Here is a 22,954-nt window from a genome sequence, read left to right as displayed (position 1 = left end):
ATGCAGGAAATGGAGGGATATGGGTCATGTGCAGGCAGTGGGGATTAGTTTAACATGTTCAGCACAGACATTGTGGCCTGAATGACCTGTTCCTGTGCTATACTGTTCTATGACTAGCAGATGGTCAGTTTTCAACTTAAACAAGGTAAAAAGCAGAGAGGGACCAAGAAATGAAAGACACTTTGATAACCAGTTTGTATCCTGGCCAAGAACAGCGTCAGTTCAAGAATTATCAATGTTTCCTGGATAGAGGCCACATCTGATAAACCAAAAATCACAATCAGACGGTGTTTAACTGGAATCGGCAGATGGCGGGAGCCGTGTTCCCAGCCCCCGTAACACTGACACTGTTTGCTACATCTCTGTTAAAACATCCAGCATCAACACCAGATTCTGTAATACACCCACCCACAGATCACAAAAGCACAATGGTTTTACTTTCAGAAAAGAAAGCAACTTGCCAGGAAGTCGTCTTCTGGGAGAGCTGAAATAAACCCCGGTTCGATTGCCTGAAGGAAGTCAAACCCCTGGGTTGCCCACCTGTGAACAGACAGAAACATTAAACAATGATGCTGACTCCCCCGAGAACGAGACTCTTAAAGCAGGTTTGCGTAAGAATAAAGACAAGAAGTACTGGAGTAACTCAGCAGGTCTGGCAGCATCTCTGGAGAACCTGGATAGGCAATTTTTCAGGTCGGACCCTTCTTCACACTGATTGTGGTGGGAGGTGGGATAGAAAGCTGGAAGAGAGGAGGGGCAGGACACGGCCTAGTGAGTGATAGGTGGATACAAGTAAGGTTTTTGTTGATAGGCAGATGGTTGGACAAAAGCGAGAAATGAAAGGAAAAAAGATGTGAGATAAAGATAGAGGAGGTGGGAATTGTGAAGGCAGAGGAAGGAACGTAGGGGGAAGGGGGCAGGGAGTAGTGGGTCCGAGGCCAGGTGTGGCATAGGGAAGAGGGAGGAAAATAAAATGTGTCTGAGCATGAAACACGCGTCTAACCTGGGTCTTGTTCCCCTCCCACTTTCACATTTGGTGAGCACGAAGGTCATCCATTTCCGAGCAAAGCTGATAACTTGTCCCCTATCTTCTGTCTGAATTCACCAGACATCAGCCGGACAACCTCCTTGTGATACTGGAGAGAATTCAAAACATATTGCTAAATGCATTGTATTTGTTTTAAACTAATTGACAAAGGACAGCCAAAATAATCCACCCAATCTTTCAATAAAGAAAAAAGAGCCAAAAACAGTGATAAATGTGCAAATACAAGGATCTGTCCTGGCACCTCTGCTGTTTGTGATTGACATAAATGACTTGGACATAAACATAAATGGGTTGGCTGAGGAAGGCTGTCATGGCATACAGCGGGATACTGGAGAGGATGCAGTTGAGGTTTACCAGAATGCTACATGGAGGCTGAAAGGAGATCTGATAGAAGTATATAAATTCTGAGAAGAATAGAAAGGGTAAAAAGTTAGAACCTTTTTGCCAGGGTGGAAATGTCAAAGACAAGAGGGCATAGCTTTAAGATGAGAGTGGAAATTTTTAAAGGAAATGTGCAGGGCGATATAATTATTTTAATAACAGAGGATGGTGCGTGCCTGGAACACGCTGCTAGGGATAGTGGTGGAGGAAAATACGATAGTGGCAAGTAAGAGGCTTTTAGATAGGGACATGGGTAATGCAGGGTAAGGAGGAATATGGATCACGGGCACGCAGAGATTAGTTTAACTTGGCATCATGTTTGGCACAGACATTGAGGGTGGAAGAGCCTGTTCCTGTGCTGTACTGTTTTATGTTCTAAGTAGTTTAGATGAACAGATGTCTTCTATAATTGATTTTAAAAAATGTCAGAAACTTACCTCAAAGCCAAAGTTATAGCTTTGAATCATAGTTTCCCTGTAATACTGCTGCAAAGTCGCACATTCAGATTCATCCATTTCAGCCTCAAACTCTGAATTGAACATCTTGTCAATGCGGTCAATGGCATTCCTAATCTTATTGCACAGCAACAAGGCTGCATGCTGAAAGGCAGAGTGGAAATCATCAGGTTTTGAGACATTTTGCGCAAATGAACATTCAAATAGAATATATATGGAACAAACACCACAATAAATGTACCGGAGACAGTTCAAAGCTCCTGATGTCTCCGCTCCCTGAAGCTGTTGACCACTTGGATTAATGAATGCAAGCACAGGTCCACCATCAATTTTCCCCGCAATTAATGGTCCAGCTCCACCTTTAATCTGGACATTACAAGAGTGCACTTGAAATACACCCCCGCTGCTGGGGTTCTGGAACTCCGACCTGGCCGGAGAGGCCAGATTGGTTCCCAAAACACTCTTGACTCTCTTGGTCACCACTTGGTAGCCATGAAGTCTGTTGGTCCGGAAAAGCAGATAATCCAGAAAGACTCTGGAACCAGGGATGTCAAAAAATTAGTGGTAGACCTGTATTGCTAGATTCTATAATCTACATCCTGTTTTTTTCATCTGTGCACTCAATTCAAATATTGTGTTTGAATGTAGAACAGCACTTAATTTTTCACCCAGGAAGTCTACAGTGATGCAGGGTCTCGACCCAAAATGTCAATTAGTGCTTTGCCTCAACAGAAGCTGTTTGACCTGCAGAGTTCCTAGCTTTTTTTATGCTCCAAATATTGCCCATGATAGGCCGAAACTGGCAAGTGTGTTATTGTAAATTCCCAAATCACAACTGGTGTGCAATTTATGCTAGATATACCCATCAGGCTGCATCTGTGAGAAGAGAAACAGAGTTTATGTTTCAGGTCAAAGGTGCTGAGTCAGAGCTGAGAAGGGCAATAGGAACCTAAAGAAAAGACACAAAGTGCTGGAGTAACTCAGCGAGTCAGGCAGCGTCCCTAATCAGTCTGAAGAAGGGTCCTGTCTAGAAACGTCATCTATCCATGTCTTCCAGAGATGTCGCCTGACCCGCTGAGTTACTCCAGAACTGTCTTTTTGTTTTGTAAACCAGCATCTGTACTTCTTTGTATCTACATTTTACAAATACAAGTACTGGATTATTAATGTTTGCGATTTATCTGCAATTTGAAACGACAAGTAGCATTGAATAAACTTCAATGAACTTTAAATCAACACGTTTTTTCTCATGTGTTTCAATTATTCTTCATTCACACTTCCGCCCGATTCCCAGAACTGGGCACATTAAAAACATTGGTATGAAACCCAAGGTTTATCAAGAAGTTGTGCCCTTTTTATGAATGTAACAAAAAAAATGCTTCAAGAGTGGAACCCTGGCAGCAATACTGCCAGAACATAATAGTACCTTCTTGCAATGCAAGTGCCCATAACGATGATCAAATTAAGGACATGAATCAAAATAAAAGGATCCAGTCCATCTAAAAATTCTTCAAAATTATATATTAGTACAGCTGCTAAAAATAGAAAACTGGTCCTTAAAAGTACTGTTTTTCCAGAACATTTTTTAAACTATGAAGTACTTTCCTTTGTTGCTGCAGTGTTCACAGTACAACACCGTTGGAACAGCAACATCAGCAGTGTAAATGTTTGTGAGCAGGAAGATCTAAATGGCTCCTTGTCATGGCAGGAATTACATTCATTCCAGCAACCCCCTGCTATAATGAAGAGCCAAATCCTGATGATACTTTGACCTCTTTATTCCTTTCACAGCAAGTCAACCCAAAGGGAGTTAGTGTAAGCAGTCAACAGATAACGCAGGACAGGCGGTAGAGAGTCTGTGAAAGATAAGAATCACTGTCAGAAAAAAATTGCAGGGGAGGGGTGGGGCAACTCTGAAAGTGCTGTCAAAATCATAGAGGAACCCCTGAAAAACAAATGATCAATGGGGAATTGAACTTTATCAGAGTAACTGATTTAATTTTAATTCAGTCCACAAGGGTACAGTCCAATTCAGTGGCACAGTGCGCAAAAATAGTGCACTGTGGTAGAGTTGCTGCCTTACAACACCAGAGACCCGAGTTCGATCCTGACTATGGATGCTATCTGTGCGGAGTTTGTACGTTCTGCCCGTGGGTTTTCTCCAGGTGCTTCGGTTTCCTCCCACATTCCAAAGACGTTCTGGTTTGTAGATTAATTAACTTGGTAAAAAAAAATTGTAAACTGTCCCAAGTGTGTTAGTGTACGGGGTGATCACTGGTCAGTGTGGAGTCAATGGGCCGAAGGGCCTGTTTCCATGCAGTATCTCTAAAGTCTAAATAAACAGAAAGACTGGTGTGGAAGGACAGGCCAAGTAACAAGAATGACCTGTGTGGAAGTTATTGAACCAGATTACCAAGCAAGGAACTCCCTACCCAACAGCACTTTGGAGTCACTTCACCAGAAGAACTGTTGTGATTGAAGGCAGCATCTCGTCACCACCTGCCCTTTCTACTCACTCAATGATGCTGCCTGACCCGCCGAGTTACTTGGTTCCTTTGTAAACCTGCACCTGCAATTCCTTGTGTCTCGTGCTAAGCACCTTGTTGTGTATGCATAGATCTGTGGCTTAAGATCACGTTTACTTAGACGCTTCATATTATTGCTTTTTTTTTAAAAACCATGTTAACCAGAAGTTGTATGCTCTCAGAAAGGGTTAGGATTCACTGCGTGAGATTATTTTACTTAGCTCTTCTGAGGCGTATTTGACGCGAGTGGCAGCTGTGCGATTTAAACATTTTATCTTATTTTTGTAATCATTTTGTGAAATTAGATAGTCAGGAAAAGTTTCAGAAAGGGAGAGCAGGGCAAGAGTCCAGCAAAGTAAACAAGTTGGCATCTGGTGTTTTGCAGGAACTCGCAGTTCTGGGTTTTATTTACAGTAACATGATCAGCAAGGATTGTGCACATTAGAATAATTTCCCCATAAGTTGTTGAGTAATGACCAGGTCTAACCATGGAAAAACAGACAATTGTATTAATTTTCCTGATTCCTCAATTGCTTTGCATACTAAAAGACACATTAAAGAGATGACATTGCAAATATACTTGGACGCCAGAATCAAATGATTTTACTACCATAACCTGTAAATAGTTCCTTCTAAGCTTCCCCCGGTCTAGTTTCAGTCAATAAATGGTGTACAATTTTGGTCGCCTAATTATAGGAAGGATGTCAACAAAATAGAGAGAGTACAGAGGAGATTTACTAGAATGTTGCCTGGGTTTCAGCAACTAAGTTACAGAGAAAGGTTGAACAAGTTAGGACTTTATTCTTTGGAGCGCAGAAGGTTAAGGGGGGACTTGATAGAGGTTTTTAAAATGATGAGAGGGATAGACAGAGTTGACGTGGAAAAGCTTTTCCCACTGAGAGTAGGGAAGATTCAAACAAGGGGACATGACTTGAGAATTAAGGGACTGAAGTTTAGGGGTAACATGAGGGGGAACTTCTTTACTCAGAGAGTGGTAGCTGTGTGGAATGAGCTTCCAGTGAAGGTGGTGGAGGCAGGTTCGTTTTTATCATTTAAAAATAAATTGGATAGTTATATGGATGGGAAAGGAATGGAGGGTTATGGTCTGAGCGCAGGTATATGGGACTAGGGGAGATTATGTGTTCGGCACGGACTAGAGGGGTCGAGATGGCCTGTTTCCGTGCTGTAATTGTTATATGGTTATTATATGGTTAATAAGATACTGAGTCAAGCACTTGCGCATCTAAACTTTATTTTGGAAAAACACAATAACTGTTCCCCACTACTATACCTAACCAACACTGGTTCGATCCTTGTATCTACTTGGCCAAGCCCTCCTAGCCTTGTGCAAACAGAGACACTCCAAAAGGTGACGCAGTCCTAAGCGTTCTCCCAGAAGATCGACACAGGACCTCGTGGGAGCTACCTTTTATAGGTCCCCGAACCTTGAGCGGCCAAACCATATAGGGATGGTCTCTTTACAGTCCAATAACAGATATCGATTGATACAGTACATGATAGACATTTCCCTAACCCAATAATACAGTAACCAATACATTGTATTCAAACTGAGCTTCTGGAAGGAAGCAAACATAGCAACACTTGCCCAGATATTCAAGAAACCCAGACAAGGCTCAACACTTAACCCAATCAACATCTAGCAAAGTAAAGCTTTGCAACAATATTTACAATGTGTATGTCTGGTTTGCTTTCACCCAATCTGTTTCATGCAATTTACACCTAATTGTAAGAAAATGCAGATGTCCCATTCTTTCCCTGCAACTCTTATCTAGGCTCCAGACAAGCTGGCACCATTCTGCAGCTTGTCCCATTTCTGCAGAAGGCACATTTAAATTGACCAAATAGCCTAGCAGCCCAGAAGCCTTTACTCAATTATAGTGTCCTGGCATCTCCAATTTGACCAGAATTAACATTCCTTCCTTTATCATATATGATAAACCATCATTTATGATAACCAAATAATCAGATAATCAGATAACCAGATATACATATGTGTGTACTATTACATTCTCCATCTATTAACAACAACAAGACGATGAAGTTTCTTCTCAGAATCTTATCAAGCTTCCCGGGTTTTTGTGGACGTAGCTTCAAATTTCAGTCTGATGAGTTCACCTCCCGATTTTTCGTGGGCGCGTATTCCCTCCATCTGTGTGGTTGCCCATTCTTCCATCCCTTTCCATAGTCGAACCTATAACCTATAATTCCTGAAAAACTTGGGACAAAGCAAGTTACCATTCATGTGCTAATGCTTTCCCATACATTCCACTGTAATTCTGTTCTGTCAATACTATCCCTTTTCCATTTCACTATAACTATCTCTATTATATTCTGCTCTATATATACTTTACTATCCTAGGATAAACACTAATCAGCCCTCTCCATATTCACGCACTGTTCCTTAATGTATATCTGATGATGGTTTCTCATATAAATTTCAGCTGGGTTCAGTCCAAATTTCCCTACAAGCGTGACTCTTATTTAAAGCAAACCATGAAGAATGTTTCAATTTAACCAAATTCAGTCTCAGCCTTCAATTTACTATTTTAATTTCAGTGTCTCTCATCCTTCTCATTCCACAGCTTGTGGTCGATAACACAATTCCATTCCAATTCCTGTGGAATTCCCAGCTGTTCAAATTTAATCAATCAATTTCCATATGTTGTCAATTTTATTATAAAGCCAATTAAGAATGCCGAATCTAGGGACAATTTCTTTCCACCTTGATAATAGAAGCCACTTTACTATCAAGGGTTAAACAATTTAGATCCACCGGTCAAATACATCGACTCTGATATCTCAACACCCATTTCTTATTTCTCCTTCTAATTCAATAGACTTCTCCTCCAGTACTTCGTCCTTAGTATGTTGGCTCGGCTCTCAGTCTATGGGGTTCTTTCTCATAACTAATTTCCTTTTACCACTGAGTAACTCTTTCTGGATGATTAGTATTGACCTTCCGAGGGGAACTCATTATCTAAATTTTCAGTCTACCTCATCATTCTATACCACCACCTAACGTTTCCAGGGTATGTCTTAATTTCTGATATCCGCTAGGGTCTGTCCCTTTCTTGATAGCAACTAAATAGTCCCTGTCCCATCTTCGATTATACTCCTATGGATGAGACAAGGAAATAATGCCAAGTCAACAATCAATTCTCTAATTATTTTAAAACTATATCCCATAAGCCCTTTTTCAAATCAATTAATTTTTATAACTAAATTTAGGAGCAAAGTGAGTATTTTGCCACAAACCACAGAGGAGTGTCTATTTTCAAATTTAAATTCAATTCTTCAAATTAGAGCTTGCCCCAATATTCGTCACAGGTTGTCTGTATCTTCTAGAATATGGTTAGGATGGTGTTATTTTCTTTTTCCTTCACTGGTGTCAAAAGCTAGATGAAGTTAAAGTTGGGCACTAGGGTAGGTATCTTCTTCTTCTTCCTTGATGGTAGTTTCAAAGGAGTAGGGATACTGAGGAGCAGCCTCTCTATCTGTTGGCCTTCCCAGATGTATCTTAAAGGGACAGACAGTATCATTTCTTCCTTGTTGTTGGTCTTTGTTTCTGGGGTGCTACCTTACCTGAGCTGTGTCTTCTGCCTGTTCTCAAGGGTCCACATACTCTTTACCTCACTCCCCAGATAGTAGTATGCTGTAGATTATACTGTCCTGCAGGCACAACAACTTAATAACAAGTTAGTACAATAGCTCCTATCCCTACTCCATACCTCCTGCACAATAAGTTTGTTTCTTCTCTCCCTAGTGCCAGTTTAGTTTCCTTTAGTCCTTATTCTCTTTGACACCAGCTACTGTGTTCCTTTTTTTACTTTCTTTATTGCTCCTTGGTTTCTCTTCCGTTCTACTATATTCTGTCTTCTCGCTGGGCACTCCTTACTCCAATGACCTATTGTGTACAGTTGTGACAAGCTCCTTGATTTACAATGGTCTTTGCTCTACAGGGTTTTCTTGGGCAGTCATAAGATTGTTTACAATTTTCTTTTATGTGATCTTCAGTTTTTACTATGATAGTACATCCAATTCATTTATTCTGGTAAATTACTTGAGGGGGTTCTAGAGTAGGGGTCATGTCTCCACGTCCACAATTCCTGGACGGGTTAGTAAGTCCGGACTTAGAGAATGGGTTGGTTTGAGTAAACGGTGTGTGACTTCTTGGTTCCTGACATTCGGGCCTAGCTCTCTCTCTGTTCTCTCGGGTCCCAGTAGTCTCTTGAATTGAAGTACCTCCTCTAATTCCTAGGATCTCGGATATTTCTATATCCTCTAGGATCTCTAATTTCTTCATAATCCTGGAAATCTTTTCTTTGACCCCCCTCTCTCACTCGCTCCTGGATAGGTCGATTCCTGTGCCCATTCCCCCACAAGTGTAAGCATTGATTAGGTAATATGGTTGGCTTGTTTTTACCCCTTGGTTGCATTGGAATGGGTTCTAAATTGGGAGTATAATTGTAATAATAATCTGAGTAAGTCTGGGATGCTAATTTTTCACAATCCATTCCTCGCTAACATTTGGGGACTCCATGGTCCTGAGCCAGAGCTTGGTTCTTCCTTCTTGACTATACGTTCAGTTTCTCTTCTAGTTACAGGATAACTTTCCTGTTTCCTACCATCCTTCCAATAGTGCCTCACAGCTCTGGCCATTTGACTGGCGCAGTTCTCAGACCAATCCCTGTTATCAGTCTTGAGTCCGCTACTGTAGTGTGGAGACAATTCAATAAGATAGCACAATATTGTGGGGAACTTACTCCATTTTGATAGTTTAAGTCACCTGATTCATCCATGTATAATTTTGAAAAACGGTCTAAAAATTCATCTGCTCCTTCCCCCTTTTCTGGTTTTATTTCCAAAATTCGTGTTAAATCACTTGGCTTTTGAAACATGTTTGCAAGGGTTGTTAAAACAGCCTCTTCTCTTGCACTGTCATCCACTAATATGTTTGCCAAGGCTTCATATGTTGGGTGTCCTAGGGCTACTAGAGATTTGGTATTTTCAGCTGGAGTAATTATCTGTTGTATGGTCTCCCATAAATCCCGGGAATCTGCATGATATACACGCATTGTGGTTCTCAAATAATCTATAAAAGCAGCAGGTGACTTCTTTCTATCAGGGATTCTGTTTAGTGCTGCCATTATTTCATGGGGCTTCCACAGAGTATGGACGTCTGTGGCACGGGGATCATTCATACTTACTGCGCTGGTCGAATCAGCTGCCCCCAGCCCTTCCCTCACTGGGAACTGCCTATGAGATATCTGTTCAATTTGTAAACTTTCGGTTACATCAAAATCTATCTCGGTATCTTCAATCACTATCTCACCCTCAGATGAAACTTCCCGTTCGCTAGGGGGTTCACGATACTGTCCAAATAAATCGTTCCCCTTTCTCACTACACGTATGATATGTCTAGGTTGTGGCTCACAGTAATATTCTGGCTGCTGCACTATATCTATCATACCTTCCTTTTCTTTAAACACGGAGCTAACCTCTTTGTTCTACTCCGGGTGCCATAAGCTACTGGACGATCTATTAATGGTGGAGTGGATAGATTCAAATAATCTGGCACCCCAGTGTCTGGTATCGGTGGAATCTGTTCTTATGTAGAATCTGCAGGAGTTGTTTTAGGTTCTGCAGATCTAAAATATATATGACGGACACAAGTCATACAAGGTGCGAGTGAAGCCTGGGAAATGCAGGAGGAACATGGTGGGAGCTGTGAACTTCCACTAGCGTTAACATTTGTCCATTCTTCCAAATATTCATCTCCTTCCCCCTCGAGGTCAGCACTAACCATCGGATCGCTAAACTTTAAATTTACAGAGACTAGTTTCCTTCCAGTAGATCTGCCTTTTCCCTGTTCCGTGTGTTTTCCTTCATCTCCACTCCTGTCCTTCCTACTGCCTGGAGGTCGATCTACTTCACCTTCTCTCAGTTCTATTCCAAGTTTAGCGATCACTTTTTCCCAACTAGCCATCCTCTTAACCTCTTTATTCGCCTTCTGTTCCTCATAATATTTTCTCCATAACCCTATTATTCTTTTGCTACTCCAGTTATTACTATGCTGCCAAATAATTTGTTCTATGTATTTTATCCCTTTTACTGTTCTAATGCCCCCCCGGCGGCCATAGCTTGTTTCCTAATTTCTTATTTAACGCTCCTGACAAATCTCTTAATTTCTCTGCCTTGTGAGGGAACTCATTACACATTATTTGCAATGGGCTCCTTTCCTCTTCTGTCATATCTCGATCTATGCTGTTTCCTATGCCTCCGAACAACCAAAACAGAATTCCTAAGTCCTTCACTCCTTCCTTTTAATCCCTAAATTTATCAGGCTCGCTCCTGAACAGTGACTAATGGCCTCGAAGCTTCGCAGCCTCGCACTTCTTTACTCCTTTGCTCCACCGATCCTACTCTCTTATTCAAATTCTTCTCCTATCTTCCACAAGTCCACACACTCTTTCAACCTTACAATTTCCACAATCCTCAGTCATTCAGAGATCAGAGTACTCCAGGGAACAATCAAACACATTCGGGCACAATCAAACACCTTCTCGCAGCTCGTTTAATCTAAACACATGAAAATGAGCTCCAAACACACAAAAGTGACACTGTACACAGACAATAAACCACACCGCTTATTATTATCAGGCACAACCACACTCCTACATAAACCACAATCATTCATTTATTATAAATCACACACTCTAATAAATCCTCCTCGTGGCGTACTCGGTCAATGGAACGACTCCTCCGACACGGCAATCGAAAAAATACGAACCCTGATCGAACCACCACGAATCAAATTCTAACAATACTACAATCCCGATTTAAACAAATACAAATATTCAATTCAAACACACTTTTACTTCAATTATCTAACACCCAAAAGTCCATTAGCATTCACACAGACAATACATGTAGCAGTCCACAATCTTAACACATTCTAAATCTTAACACATTCTAAATCTTTTTACATACACAAAGTATTTATATAATTCGGATCCGATAAAGATGCTAAAAAAGACGATGCTGGATTTTTACAATTTACAATAATATTCAACACGCTAGCGCACAGTTTACAAACACTCAATCTAATTTCCGCGTCACGCTGTTATCAATCAGTGAACCTCTCCCTCTGATTCCGAAGATTTTCCCCTTCCTAGGGTACTCTTTGCTGAGGTACTACTTCTTAAATTGACTACTTTTCCTCATAAATGTTACTTTCCCCTGCTAAGACTGGACTTCTATAGGGGGACCTCTATCTCTCCTCTCTAAGTTCTACAGAATATGGGGTATCTCTCACATCCGGGTACTTTTCACCAAGGGTACTTCATTCCCACCTCCTTGCGTATAACCTACTTGAACCCCTCTAATCTGGCTTTCGCCCCCTCCATAGCACAGAAACTGCTCTCCTCAAAGTCCTCAACGACTTCCTCACCTTTGCTGACACTGGTTCCCTCAACATCCTCATCCTCCTCGACCTGAGCGCAGCCTTCGATACAGTGAACCATAACATCCTACTCACCAGACTCAAAGACCTCGGCATTGAAGGCTCTGCACTCAGCTGGCTCCGTTCCTACCTTTCCATCAGATCCCACTTCATCTCTCTCCACAACCACACCTCTGCTACAGCCACAGTCACTCAAGGCGTTCCCCAAGGCTCCGTACTCGGCCCCCTCCTCTTCATCATCTACATCCTCCCCCTTGGTCAGAAAGTGCCCCACTTCAACCTGGACTTCCACTGTTACGCCGATGACACCCAGATCTACCTCGGCACCAAATCCCCCCACAACCCCCCCCTCTCCCATATCAACTCCTGTTTGTCAGCTATAAAAACCTGGATGCAACATAACTTCCTCAAACTCAACAGCGATAAGACAGAATTCCTCCTCATAGGCTCCAAAGCCACACTCAGCAAAATCAATAACCCCACTCTCACCATCGACGGCACCACTGTCTCCCCATCTCCCCAGGCCCGCAACCTTGGCATGATCTTTGATTCCACCCTCTCCCTTGAGCCTCACATCCGCCATGTCATTAAAACCTCCTTCTTTCATCTCCGCAACATCGCCAAATTCAGACCCTCTCTCACACCTCCCGCTGCTGAAAGACTCATCCATGCCTTCATCTCCTCCTGACTGGACTATTGCAACTCACTTCTCCTTGGCATCAGCTCCACCTACATCAACCGACTCCAACTGGTCCAGATCGCAGCCGCCCGACTCATCACCCACACCAAATCCTGGCATCACATCACTCCAGTCCTCAAACAACTTCACTGACTTCCCATCTCCCACCGGATCACCTACAAAATCCTGATCCTCACCTACAAAGCCCTCCACCATCTGGCCCCCCCATATCTCACTGACCTCCTCTCCCCCTACCAACCCTCACGGTCCCTCAGATCCACATCAGCCGGTCTCCTCTCCATCCACAAGTCCAACCTCCGCAGTTTTGGGGACAGAGCCTTCTCCAGGGCAGCTCCCAGGCTCTGGAACTCCCTCCCCCAACTGATCCGCAATTCCGTGTCCCTCACCATCTTCCAGTCCCGCCTCAAGACCCATCTCTTCACCTCTGCCTATCCTTAGCCCCACGTCCCCCTCCCTTTTCATCTGTGCATTAATTGCCTCATATTGCGTTTTGAATTGAATTCTGTCTTTACTTTGTGTACTAGTCATGTCTCTACTAGTTATTTCATTCCCCTTACATGTTTTTCCTCTACCTGCTAAATTTTTGTAAGGTGTCCTTGAGACTCTTGAAAGGTGCCCATAAATAAAATTTATTATTATTATTAAGTAAACCAGGTTCCCGTCTCTCAGTTACTCTTCGCTCTCAGGTACTAATCAACTATTGATCAGCCGATATTCAAAATTAATCTCAAACATACACAAACTCCAAAATTCTATTTACGTAGAATTCGAATTCTACCGTACGGGCAGAACATCAAAATGAAATTCTGTATTTGGAAATTTGATTCTGCAAATCTAAATTCGTTCTCGGACCAACTAGTTTTGGTGCGTGCCACTCCACATACACGGGCTCTCAAATTCAAATTAAATTACCCAATGAAATCTCGAATGGACTGGAGTATTACCAGCCAATCTATACTCTAGCCACCGAGCCCAGTGCCCTTACGAGATTCCTCGTCCGTCACTCCAGGGAGGTATTCAGATGTCTTCACACAGGTGTGGCCTCTAACCAACCTAGGTTTTACCTCTTTAAAATGACTTCCTTTCCACCTGCTTGGCACCATCGCGCTGGCAGTCGATGCCGATTTTCGGAATGCACCTTTCCAATCAGCGCTCCCAGCAACGACAGGTCAAATGCTTCACCGCTTAGCAAGTAAACCAGACTTGTATTTCAATACCCCACCAATTGGATACCAAATCTTGGACTGGATGCGCTTTTGGCTCTCGTTAAGCAGCTGCAGTCTGCCAAGTACGACCAAGTTTTGGGCCTCTAACCCAGGAAAGGGCCTTTAACCCAACCCCAGCAGAGCGTCTAACCCCACCCTGGTTTTATGGGCCCTAACCCAAAGGAGTGCTATCACCCCCCCCCCCCCCCCCCCGTGCTTGCTAGACTAATCTACGATCTCGTTGGGACCCTTTCCCAAGCCCGCGAATGACCGATCTGCTCCGACTAGCAAAGTGCCGAAAATCAATGCAAAAATCGCAGAGTGGCGCCGATTTCTGCACTCGTGATCGAAACAGCTCAACACCCTTAATCGCAAACTTGTTTGGCGGTCCGTTGAGATCCCGGACGAGCCCCCAATGTAAATAGCTCATTCTAAGCTTCCCCCAGTCTAGTTTCAGTCAATAAAATACTGAGTCAAGCACTTGCGCATCTAAACTTTATTTGGAAAAACACAATAACAGTTCCCCATTACTATACCTAACCACTGCGGGTTCAATCCTTGTATCTGCTTGGTCAAGCCATCCTAGCCTCGTGCAAGCAGAGACACTCCAAAAGGTGATGCAGTCCCAAGCGTTCTCCCAGAAGATCGATACAGGATCTCGTGGGAGCTACCTTTTATAGGTCCCCGAACCTTGAGGGGCTGAACCAGATGAGGGTGGTCTCTTTACAGTCCAATAACAGATATCGATTGACACAGAATATGATAGACATTTTCCTAACCCAATAATACAGTAACTAATACATTGTATTCAAACGGAGCTTCTGGAAGGAAGCAAACATAGCAACATTTGCCCAGATATTCAAGAAACCCAGACAAGGCTCAACACTTAACCCAATCAACATCTAGCAAAATAAAGCTTTGTAACAAAATTTACAATGTGTATGTCTGGTTTGCATTCACCCAATCCGTTTCATGCAATTTACACCTAATTGTAAGAATCTGCAGATGTCCCATTCTTTCCCTGCAACTCTTATCTAGGCTCCAGACAAGCTGGCACCATTCTGCAGCTTGTCCCATTTCAGCAGAAGGCACATTTAAATTGACCAAATGGCCTAGCAGCCCAGAAGCCTTTACTCAAGTTTAGTGTCCTGGCATCTCCAATTTGACCAGAATTAACATTCCCTCAACCAGGCCACCCTGTATATCCACAAGTGGCATTGTCTGTTTGAGACAGAGCCTGCGTGATTTGTGAATTAATGCAGTAAAATACCTGAACCTGCCCAAACAAAAGAAAAATTAGTGAAATTGTGCCCCAAATTCAAACCCATGAGAGTATTTTATGAGAGGATTAGAAATAAGATTGTAAGAAATTGAATTAAGGTCAGTCAAGGAGACAAACGAGTTTGGCTCAACCACCAAGCACGACACCTGGAGGCTGCAGCGAATCGTCCGATCAGCAGAGAAGGTTATTGGCTGCAACCTTCCCTCCATTGATGAACTGTACACTGCAAGGGCCAGGAAGCGAGCGGGCAAGATCATCTCTGACCCCTCTCACCCTGGCCACAAACACTTTGAATCACTTCCCTCTGGAAGGTGACTCCGGACTGTTAAACCTGCCACAGCCAGACATAAAAACAGTTTTTATTCACGAGTAGTTGCTCTACTCAACAGCCAAAAATCTGTAGCCTCCCTTTGATCTGGTATTTTGTTGGTTCACATGCTTGATCAATGGTGTTTTATCATTAATGTTTTATTATTATTAATGTTTAGTGTTTTCTGAGTCATTCGTAACTGTCACTGTATATCATGTTGTTACTTGTGGGTGGAGCACCAAGGCAAATTCCTTGTATGTGAATACTTGGCCAATAAATTTATTTACTTACTTAATTACACTCATTTTATGCATAATTGAACCATAAATGCGAATAGATTTTCCAACTATTGCAGCTGGAAGGCCATTAAATTATGTACACCAGGGACTTCACTGCATTAGCATTACCTCCCATTTCTGGCCCCGACTGAGCTTAATCCAATGTTTTACAGTCTTGCTTCTAATTGTATCTCTAATTGTACCAAATACTCTCCTGGGGTTGAACTTTAATGCTACATTGTTAGCTACGGAGCAAGGATAAAATACCAGTAGGATGAACCTGTGAACAAGTGTGAAGAAAGTGAAATAACATGACAACTGTCATGTTCACTTCGTCCTTTCCACGTGTTAATTTTTTTTTAATGTGCATAAGATTTAAAAAAGCTTTCTACTAAACAGCACTGAGTTACTCAAAGCAACAGTGGGACAACTGGTAGAGCTGCTGCCTCACAGCACTAGAGACCTAGATTTGATCCTGACCTCAGGTACTGTCTGTGTGGTTAGCACATTTTTCCTGTGAATGTTCTAATTATCTCCTACATCCTAAGTATGAGGTTTTATAGGTTAAATGGTTCTCTGTAAATTATCCCTACTGTGTAGGGAGTAGATGTGAAAGTGGAATAACTGGTGTGGATGGGTGATCGACATTCGGTATGGACTCGGTGGGCCAGAGATCTGTTCCCATGCTGCATCTATCAAAACTATTGAACTTGCATTGTGTGATGAGCCTCAATTGGGCAGTTTTAAAACAGCTGTATAAACAAACTGAACAAGACAAGGTACCTTGAGCTGCTCCAACGCTTTGGCTATGACTGGTTGGCTGGATGTCTGCTCACGGTGCAGGGAGATTATTTTTTCTATGGATTGATGAAAGGTCTTGCGCTGATTTACAAGATGTGAAGACTGCATCACCACCAGTAATAAATTAAGGATCTGAGGAGAGGAAAGTCATTTACAAAAAGCAATGAACTTTGCAGATTAGGTAGTGACAGTTTATTAAAATCCAAGATGTGAGTATTAATAAGACAAGCTATTCTACACTATTGATAACAACCATTGAACGAGCCAGTTTTTTACAACTGGCTACTGTAGAAAAAAAAGAACTGCAGATGCTGGTTTATACCTAAGTTAGGCACAAAGTGCTGGAGTACTTCAGGCCGGAAGAAGGGTCTGGACTCAAAATGTCACCCATCCTTTTTCTCCTGAGATGCTGCCTGGCCAGCACTTTGTGTCTATTCTCGTAACTTCTGTTCTTGTATTCAATTCATTGCCTTCCCCCTTTTCTCCACTGATTAATGCTTCTATGAAAAACCTTGTGACATTTTATGGGTACGTTGCTAAACAAATGCAAGTTGTTCCTACTGTTACTCAAGTGAAGTAGGTTGTATTGTAAATGTGAAGAGGGTTATGAAAAAAATCACAGCAGGATCTTGATCAGTTGAGCAGGTAGGTTGAGGAATGGCTAATGGAGATAAATGGCAGTAAGTGTGAAGTAGTCAATTTGTGGTCAAAACGGGGCAAACCTTCACAATGAATGGCAGTGCCCTGGAGAGAGTTGTAGAGCAGAGAGATCTAGGAGTACGGGTGCATAGTTCCCTGAAAGTGGAATCACCGGTAGATAGGGTGGTAAAGGTGACTTTTGGTAGATTGGCATTCAACAGTCAGGGCATTGAGTATTGAAGTTGGAACATTAAGTGGTGAGTCCACATTTGGAGTCCACAATTAGAAGACATGGTGAGTCCACATTTGGAGTCTTTTGTCACCCTGATAAAGGAAGGATGTCATTAAGTTGAAAGAGTGCAGAGATGATTTAAAAGGATGTTGCCAAAAGTTGAGGGCCTGAGCTATAGGGAGAGATTGGGTAAGCTATGACTTTATTTATTTATTCCATGGAGCGCAGATTAAGGTGTGACCTTATAGAGTGTATAAAATCATGAGGGGAATTGATAGGGTGAATGTCTTTTACCTAGGGTAGGGGAATAAAGAACTAGAGGACATAGGTTTAAGGTGAGAGGAAAAAGATTGATAGGAACCTAAGGGGCAACTTTTTTCACTCAGAGAATAATGGGTATGTAGAATGAGCTGCCAGAGGAGGTAGTTGAGGCATGTACATGGACAGAAAAAGTTGAGAGGGACATGGTCCAAAAGCGAGAAAATGGTTCTCGCTTAGATGGAGCATCTTGATCGGCATGGCGGAGTTGTGCGGAACGGGCCTGTTTCCGTGTTGTACGACTCTAAGTGTGGTGAGTAATTATGGCATCCGACCCACTGTATGAGGCTCACCTGCATGCTTCTCAATGTATCTACTGTTTCCACCTGAGGCAGCACTTTGATGGAGTGGCCCTGCCATGATTTCCAGGAATCCTCCTGCGCTTTGGTGAGGAGTAGGTAGGCTATGTCCACTGATTCATCGCATTCATTCGAACATTCCTTGCCAGCAGTTGCGCTCAGCAGTTGGAGTATCTGAGACTTGCGCTCTGAAAGGTCACAAGCAACAAAGATATGCAGGTCCTCCAGACTGGGAATGAGAACCTGCGAGTGAAAGGTATGCCACGTCAGTTAGGTTCATTCTTTTCACATACCGAGGTACAGTGAAAAGCTTTGTTTTGCAGACTATCCAAACAGATCAGTTAACACTATACATAAATACAATCGTCAAACTCAAGTACAATAAATAGAACAAAGGGAAGATACAGAGAGCAGAATGTAGTTGTCAGCATTGTAGCGCATCAGTTCCACAGACAAAATCCAATGTCCACAAGAGGGTAGAGGTAAATCAGACAGTACACTAGCTTATGGGAGGACTGTTCACAAGCCTGATAACAGAGGGGAAGAATCTCCTCCTGCGTCTGGTGGTACCCGCTTTCAAGCTTCTATATCTTTTGCCGGACAGGAGTAGGGAAGGGGAGGAATGACTCGGATGGGAAAGATCTTTGATTATGTTGGCTATTTTTCCGAGGCTGTGTAAAGTGCAGAGTCAATAGGGGGATTCTGGACTGTGGACTGGGCTACATCTACAACTCTGCAATTTCTTGCGCTCTTGGGCAGAGCTGTTCCCTAACCATGTTGTGATGCAACCCAACAGTATGCTTTCAGATGTGCATCTGTCAAAGTCTGTAAGATTCATTGGAGACATGTCGAATTTCCTCCATCTCCTCGGGAAGTAGAGATATATAATCTTACTCTTACCAGTTCCCCATCAGTCAAATAAAAACCAGATTCAAAGTGGGGTAGGCGGTTTAGAGCAAAATTAGAGAAATTTCTTCACACAGACGGTGATGAACTTTTGGAATTATCTACCCCAGTTCATTTAAAATAAGAGGTCGATGGGAAAGTTCATGGTTGATTTAATATAATTTTAAGGGTAAAGTGGATGGATCTTCCAATCAATATGCTTGTGTATAATTAAAGGATGGATATTTTATTTCCAGCTAAAAATCTGTCTCCTTTGGGATTAAATACTGGCATTGTTTTTATCAGCTGGCACAGTAGTCTGAAATTGGCCACATCTTAACGAACGGTGGTGAACGCCCACCCCTCACCAATTACTCTCCTGCACATTGGCGAGACCAAGATCGTTTCGCTGAACACCTCCGCTCGGTCCGCCTAAACCAAGGGTTCCCAACCTGGGGTAAATTTATCCCCAGGGGGGAAATTTCTCCTACCCAGGGGGTAAATTTGTCGATTCCTAATTTGTACATTTTTTTCATTGACTTGACTGTGTTTGGTTCTGGTATACCTGGTATCTGTTCATCATTAGTTGTTCATAAATAAGTGAAATACCATTGTTATGTGCTATTAAAGTTGCCAGGGGTAAACTGGACGAAAAAGGTTGGGAACCCCTGGCCTAAACCTACCTGATCTCCTGGTTGCTCAACACTTTAACTCTCCCACCCATTCCCACACTGACCTTTCTGTCCTGGGCCTCCTCCATTGTCAGAGTGAGGCCCTGTGCAAATTGGAGGAACAGCACCTCATATTTCGCTTGGGTAGTTTACACCCCAGCGGTATGAACATGGACTTCTCTAACTTCAAGTAGCCCTTGCTTTCCCTCTCTTTTCATCGCCTCTCCTTTCCCAGTTCTCCTACCAGTCTTAATGTCTCTGACTACATTTTATCTCAATACCGTCCACTCCCCTGACATCAGTCTGAAGAAGGGTCTCGACCCGAAACGTCACCCATTCCTTCTATCCAGAGATGCTGCCTGAGTTACTCCAGTATTTTGTGTCTACCTTTGATTTAAACCAGCATCTGCAGTTCTTTCCTACAATCTCACCAATGACTGTTCCTCTTACAAGTTTTCTGTCTAACCCATGGCAGAGATTGCTGCAGGACCTAGCATTTATTATTTCACATGTAACACCGGGCAACATAACCATAGTTTATGTCAAAAGACAAAAATTATGCCAGTATCTAATCCCAAAGCATAAAGAATTTTAGCTTGAAATAAATCGACTTCCCTTGAATTACATACAGCTTATTGATTAAGGTTACCTCCATCCACTTTACCCATAACATCATATTAAACCTTGTGAACTTTTCAATCACAGCATGTCTAGACATGTTTTAAGTTTCACTTTCAACCTTTGTTATAAGTCTTGTAACAGAGCAATTTTCTATGATTTGCAATCCACAATCTCTTCTCACGATGCAGAGCTGACATCTACTTCTCTAATTGTGGAGTTTCTTTGTTGGAGTCCATTCTTCATATTTCTTTTGTGTGTGTCTTTCATTCAGCCTCGTCTCCACCGATCACCCCGTGCAAATACAGACTTTCCTGCTCTCTCCAAACGCTGCACGCTCCAAGCGTTGTGGGATTCACTCACCAAGTCAGTGAGGCCGGCTGGAGGCCATTATTCCCACGCTTGCTCCCTATTTCTGCAATCCTCTCCCACACACTGTTTCCAATCATTTCTCACTTCCGAATAATTCAGGTTATAAACAGTTCTCAGAAACCGAACCCTGTGGTAACCTGGGGGCTGCCTGTGCAGCAGTCCCACTGAACCAACTTTTACCTTAGGCAAAAAAAGACAATGTGCTGGAGTAACTCCGGGTCAGGCAACATCTCTGGAGAGCATGGATAGGGTGATGTTTCGAGTTGGGACCCTTCTTCAGACTGATTGTAGGGAGGAGGAAGGGGTGGGACGGAGCATGGTTGGTAATAGGTGAGGGGGTGTTCTTGAAAGGCAGATAGATAAAGGCTGGAGATGAAAAAACAGAAGGTGTAAATCAAATGCATTGAAGAGTTGTGAATTGTTAAGCTAGAGGAAGGAATGTAGGTGGAGGGAAAGGGGGAGAAGAGAAATATGTGCAAGTCCAGGAGAAATAGGTGGGGAGGGGATGGGGAGGGGGTGGTTGTTACAGCTTACCTAAAATTGGCAAATTCAATGTTCATACCTAAGCGGAATATGAGATGCTGTTCCTTCAGTTTGCGTGTGGAGGAAACTACCTAATGTATTTGTGTTGGGCTTGATTGTACTAGTATTTGATTTGACTAGATAGTACACAAACAAAAGCTTTTCTCTGTACCTCAGATAATAATAAACCAATATCAATTAAAACTAGGGAACAAAATCCCTTTTCCCTGCCGAGTTCAGAGCAAGATACTACTTCAACTGAATATGCTGACATATGGAATACACATCAGTGTGGTTAATGATAGACAACATTTAAAAAGAAAAACCTACCTTGACATATTTTTTTGTTTTAAGAGCTTCTAAAAAATCTGGAACTGGAGCCGACAAAGTAAATTCAGCTGCTATTTCTAGGTCCTGAACCAAAAGAAAAACAGATTTTAATGTTGAAAAATATTCTTTCCAAGAGTTATGTATTAATTTATTACACTACATTTATCCATGTTTACACTATTTTCACAAATGCCCATATATACATTACCTTTCTCAGCATTTTGGCAAAACCCAGAGCCTTGGATGCTCTCTCCCGAGCTTCGTGAAAGAGCTCTTTTAATGCACGACTGGTCTCTATAATGGATCTCCTGTGAAGACAGTTACACCACACATTCACCTCTGGAAAGAATCCCACACAAAATAATAGTCGGGAAAAAATAAAAAAATATCCATTATTAACACTTTTCCAATATTTGAGTTTCAATTATAAGAAAATAGGGGGAAAACAACTTCTAGAGGCAATCAAATAAGCACAAGCAGCTTCAAGAAACATGGCTTAAACATTTTTGTTAAAGAGAAACATGCACACCCTAAATATTTCACTTTACATAGGTGCATGGTTCTTTGAAGGTGGAGTCGCAGGTAGATAGGATGGTCAAAAAGGCGTTTGCCACATTAGTCTTCATCAGTCAGAGTATTGGGTATAGAAGTTGGGAGGTCATGTTGCAGTTGTATAAGATGTTGGTGAGGCCGCATTTAGAGTATTGTGTGATAGGAAATATGTTGTCAAGCTGGAAAGGGTACAGAGAAGATTTACAAGGATGTTGCCAGGTCTAGATGGTCTGAGCTATAGGGAGAGGTTGTGTAAGCTGCGACTCTATTCCTTGGAGCGCTGCAGGATTAGGGGGGATCTTATTAAGGTGTATAAAATCATGAGAGGAATAGGTTGGGTAGATGCACATTGATTCTTGCCCGGAGAAGGTGAATCAAGGACCAGAGGACATAGGTTTAAGGTGAAGGGGAAAAGATTTAATAGGAATCTGAGGGATAACTTTTTAACACAAAGAGTGGTGGGTGTGTGGAACAAGCTGCCAGAGGAGGTAGTTCAGGCAGGGACTATCCAAACATTTAAGAAACAGTTAGACAGGTGGATCGATAGGACAGGTTTGGAGGGATATGGACCAAACGCGGGCACATGGGTCTAGTGTAGCTGGGACATGTTGGCCGGTGTGGGCAAGTTGGGCTGAAGGACCCGTTTCCACAATGTATCACTTCATGACTCTATGCAGGTCCAACTAATTATTCTTCCCTTTCTCCTCTCTTCCTTCGGTTGTCACCAATGTTGTTCATAATCGGGCAAAGGAAAGGAACATTTAGGTAGTTTGCCCAAGTCATTTTGTACGCCAACCAAACTCCACAAAGATGGTGGGCCAATTAGCAGGTTTTCGTTTTAGTTTTACCCTTTTAGAGCCATGAAGACAGGCCCTTCAGCACCGAAAACCTAGGTTTGATCCTGACTACAGGTGCTTGTCTGTACGGAGATTGTATGTTCTCCCCGTGACCTGCATGGGTTTTCTCTGAGATCTTCGGTTTCCTCCCACATTCCAAAGACGTACAGGTTTGTAGGTTAATTGGCGTGGTAAATGTAAAAATTGTCCCT

The 22,954-nt window shown here is 42.5% G+C and overlaps 1 protein-coding gene across 1 annotated transcript; it reads right to left on the bottom strand.

Moving 5' to 3' along the window:
- Positions 1-466: 466 nt before the first annotated feature.
- Positions 467-21,772, bottom strand: LOC116976175 (mitogen-activated protein kinase kinase kinase 4-like). Its single transcript, XM_033025829.1, has 7 exons — positions 21,563-21,772; positions 21,355-21,438; positions 17,951-18,199; positions 16,451-16,600; positions 1,867-2,028; positions 1,004-1,136; positions 467-540 (listed from the first exon to the last, which is right to left on the bottom strand). The coding sequence occupies exons 1-6, from the start codon at positions 21,572-21,574 to the stop codon at positions 1,050-1,052; spliced, it is 744 nt and encodes a 247-aa protein (XP_032881720.1). The 5' UTR covers positions 21,575-21,772; the 3' UTR covers positions 467-540; positions 1,004-1,049.
- Between the last annotated feature and the right edge of the window lie 1,182 nt (positions 21,773-22,954).

Source organism: Amblyraja radiata, chromosome 8 (assembly GCF_010909765.2).
Source record: "Amblyraja radiata isolate CabotCenter1 chromosome 8, sAmbRad1.1.pri, whole genome shotgun sequence".
In the NCBI taxonomy this organism is placed as follows: Eukaryota; Metazoa; Chordata; class Chondrichthyes; order Rajiformes; family Rajidae; genus Amblyraja; species Amblyraja radiata.
The sequence above is the reverse complement of the archived record's forward strand: the minus strand, read 5'-3'. Positions and strand labels throughout refer to the sequence as shown.

Coding starts and splice junctions, on each gene's coding strand:
- LOC116976175 (XM_033025829.1), bottom strand. Junction 18,200..21,354: donor AAACAAAAAAATATGTCAAG/GTAGGTTTTTCT, acceptor TTTCACTCGCAG/GTTCTCATTCCCAGTCTGGA. Junction 16,601..17,950: donor ATACATTGAGAAGCATGCAG/GTGAGCCTCATA, acceptor TCCTCTCCTCAG/ATCCTTAATTTATTACTGGT.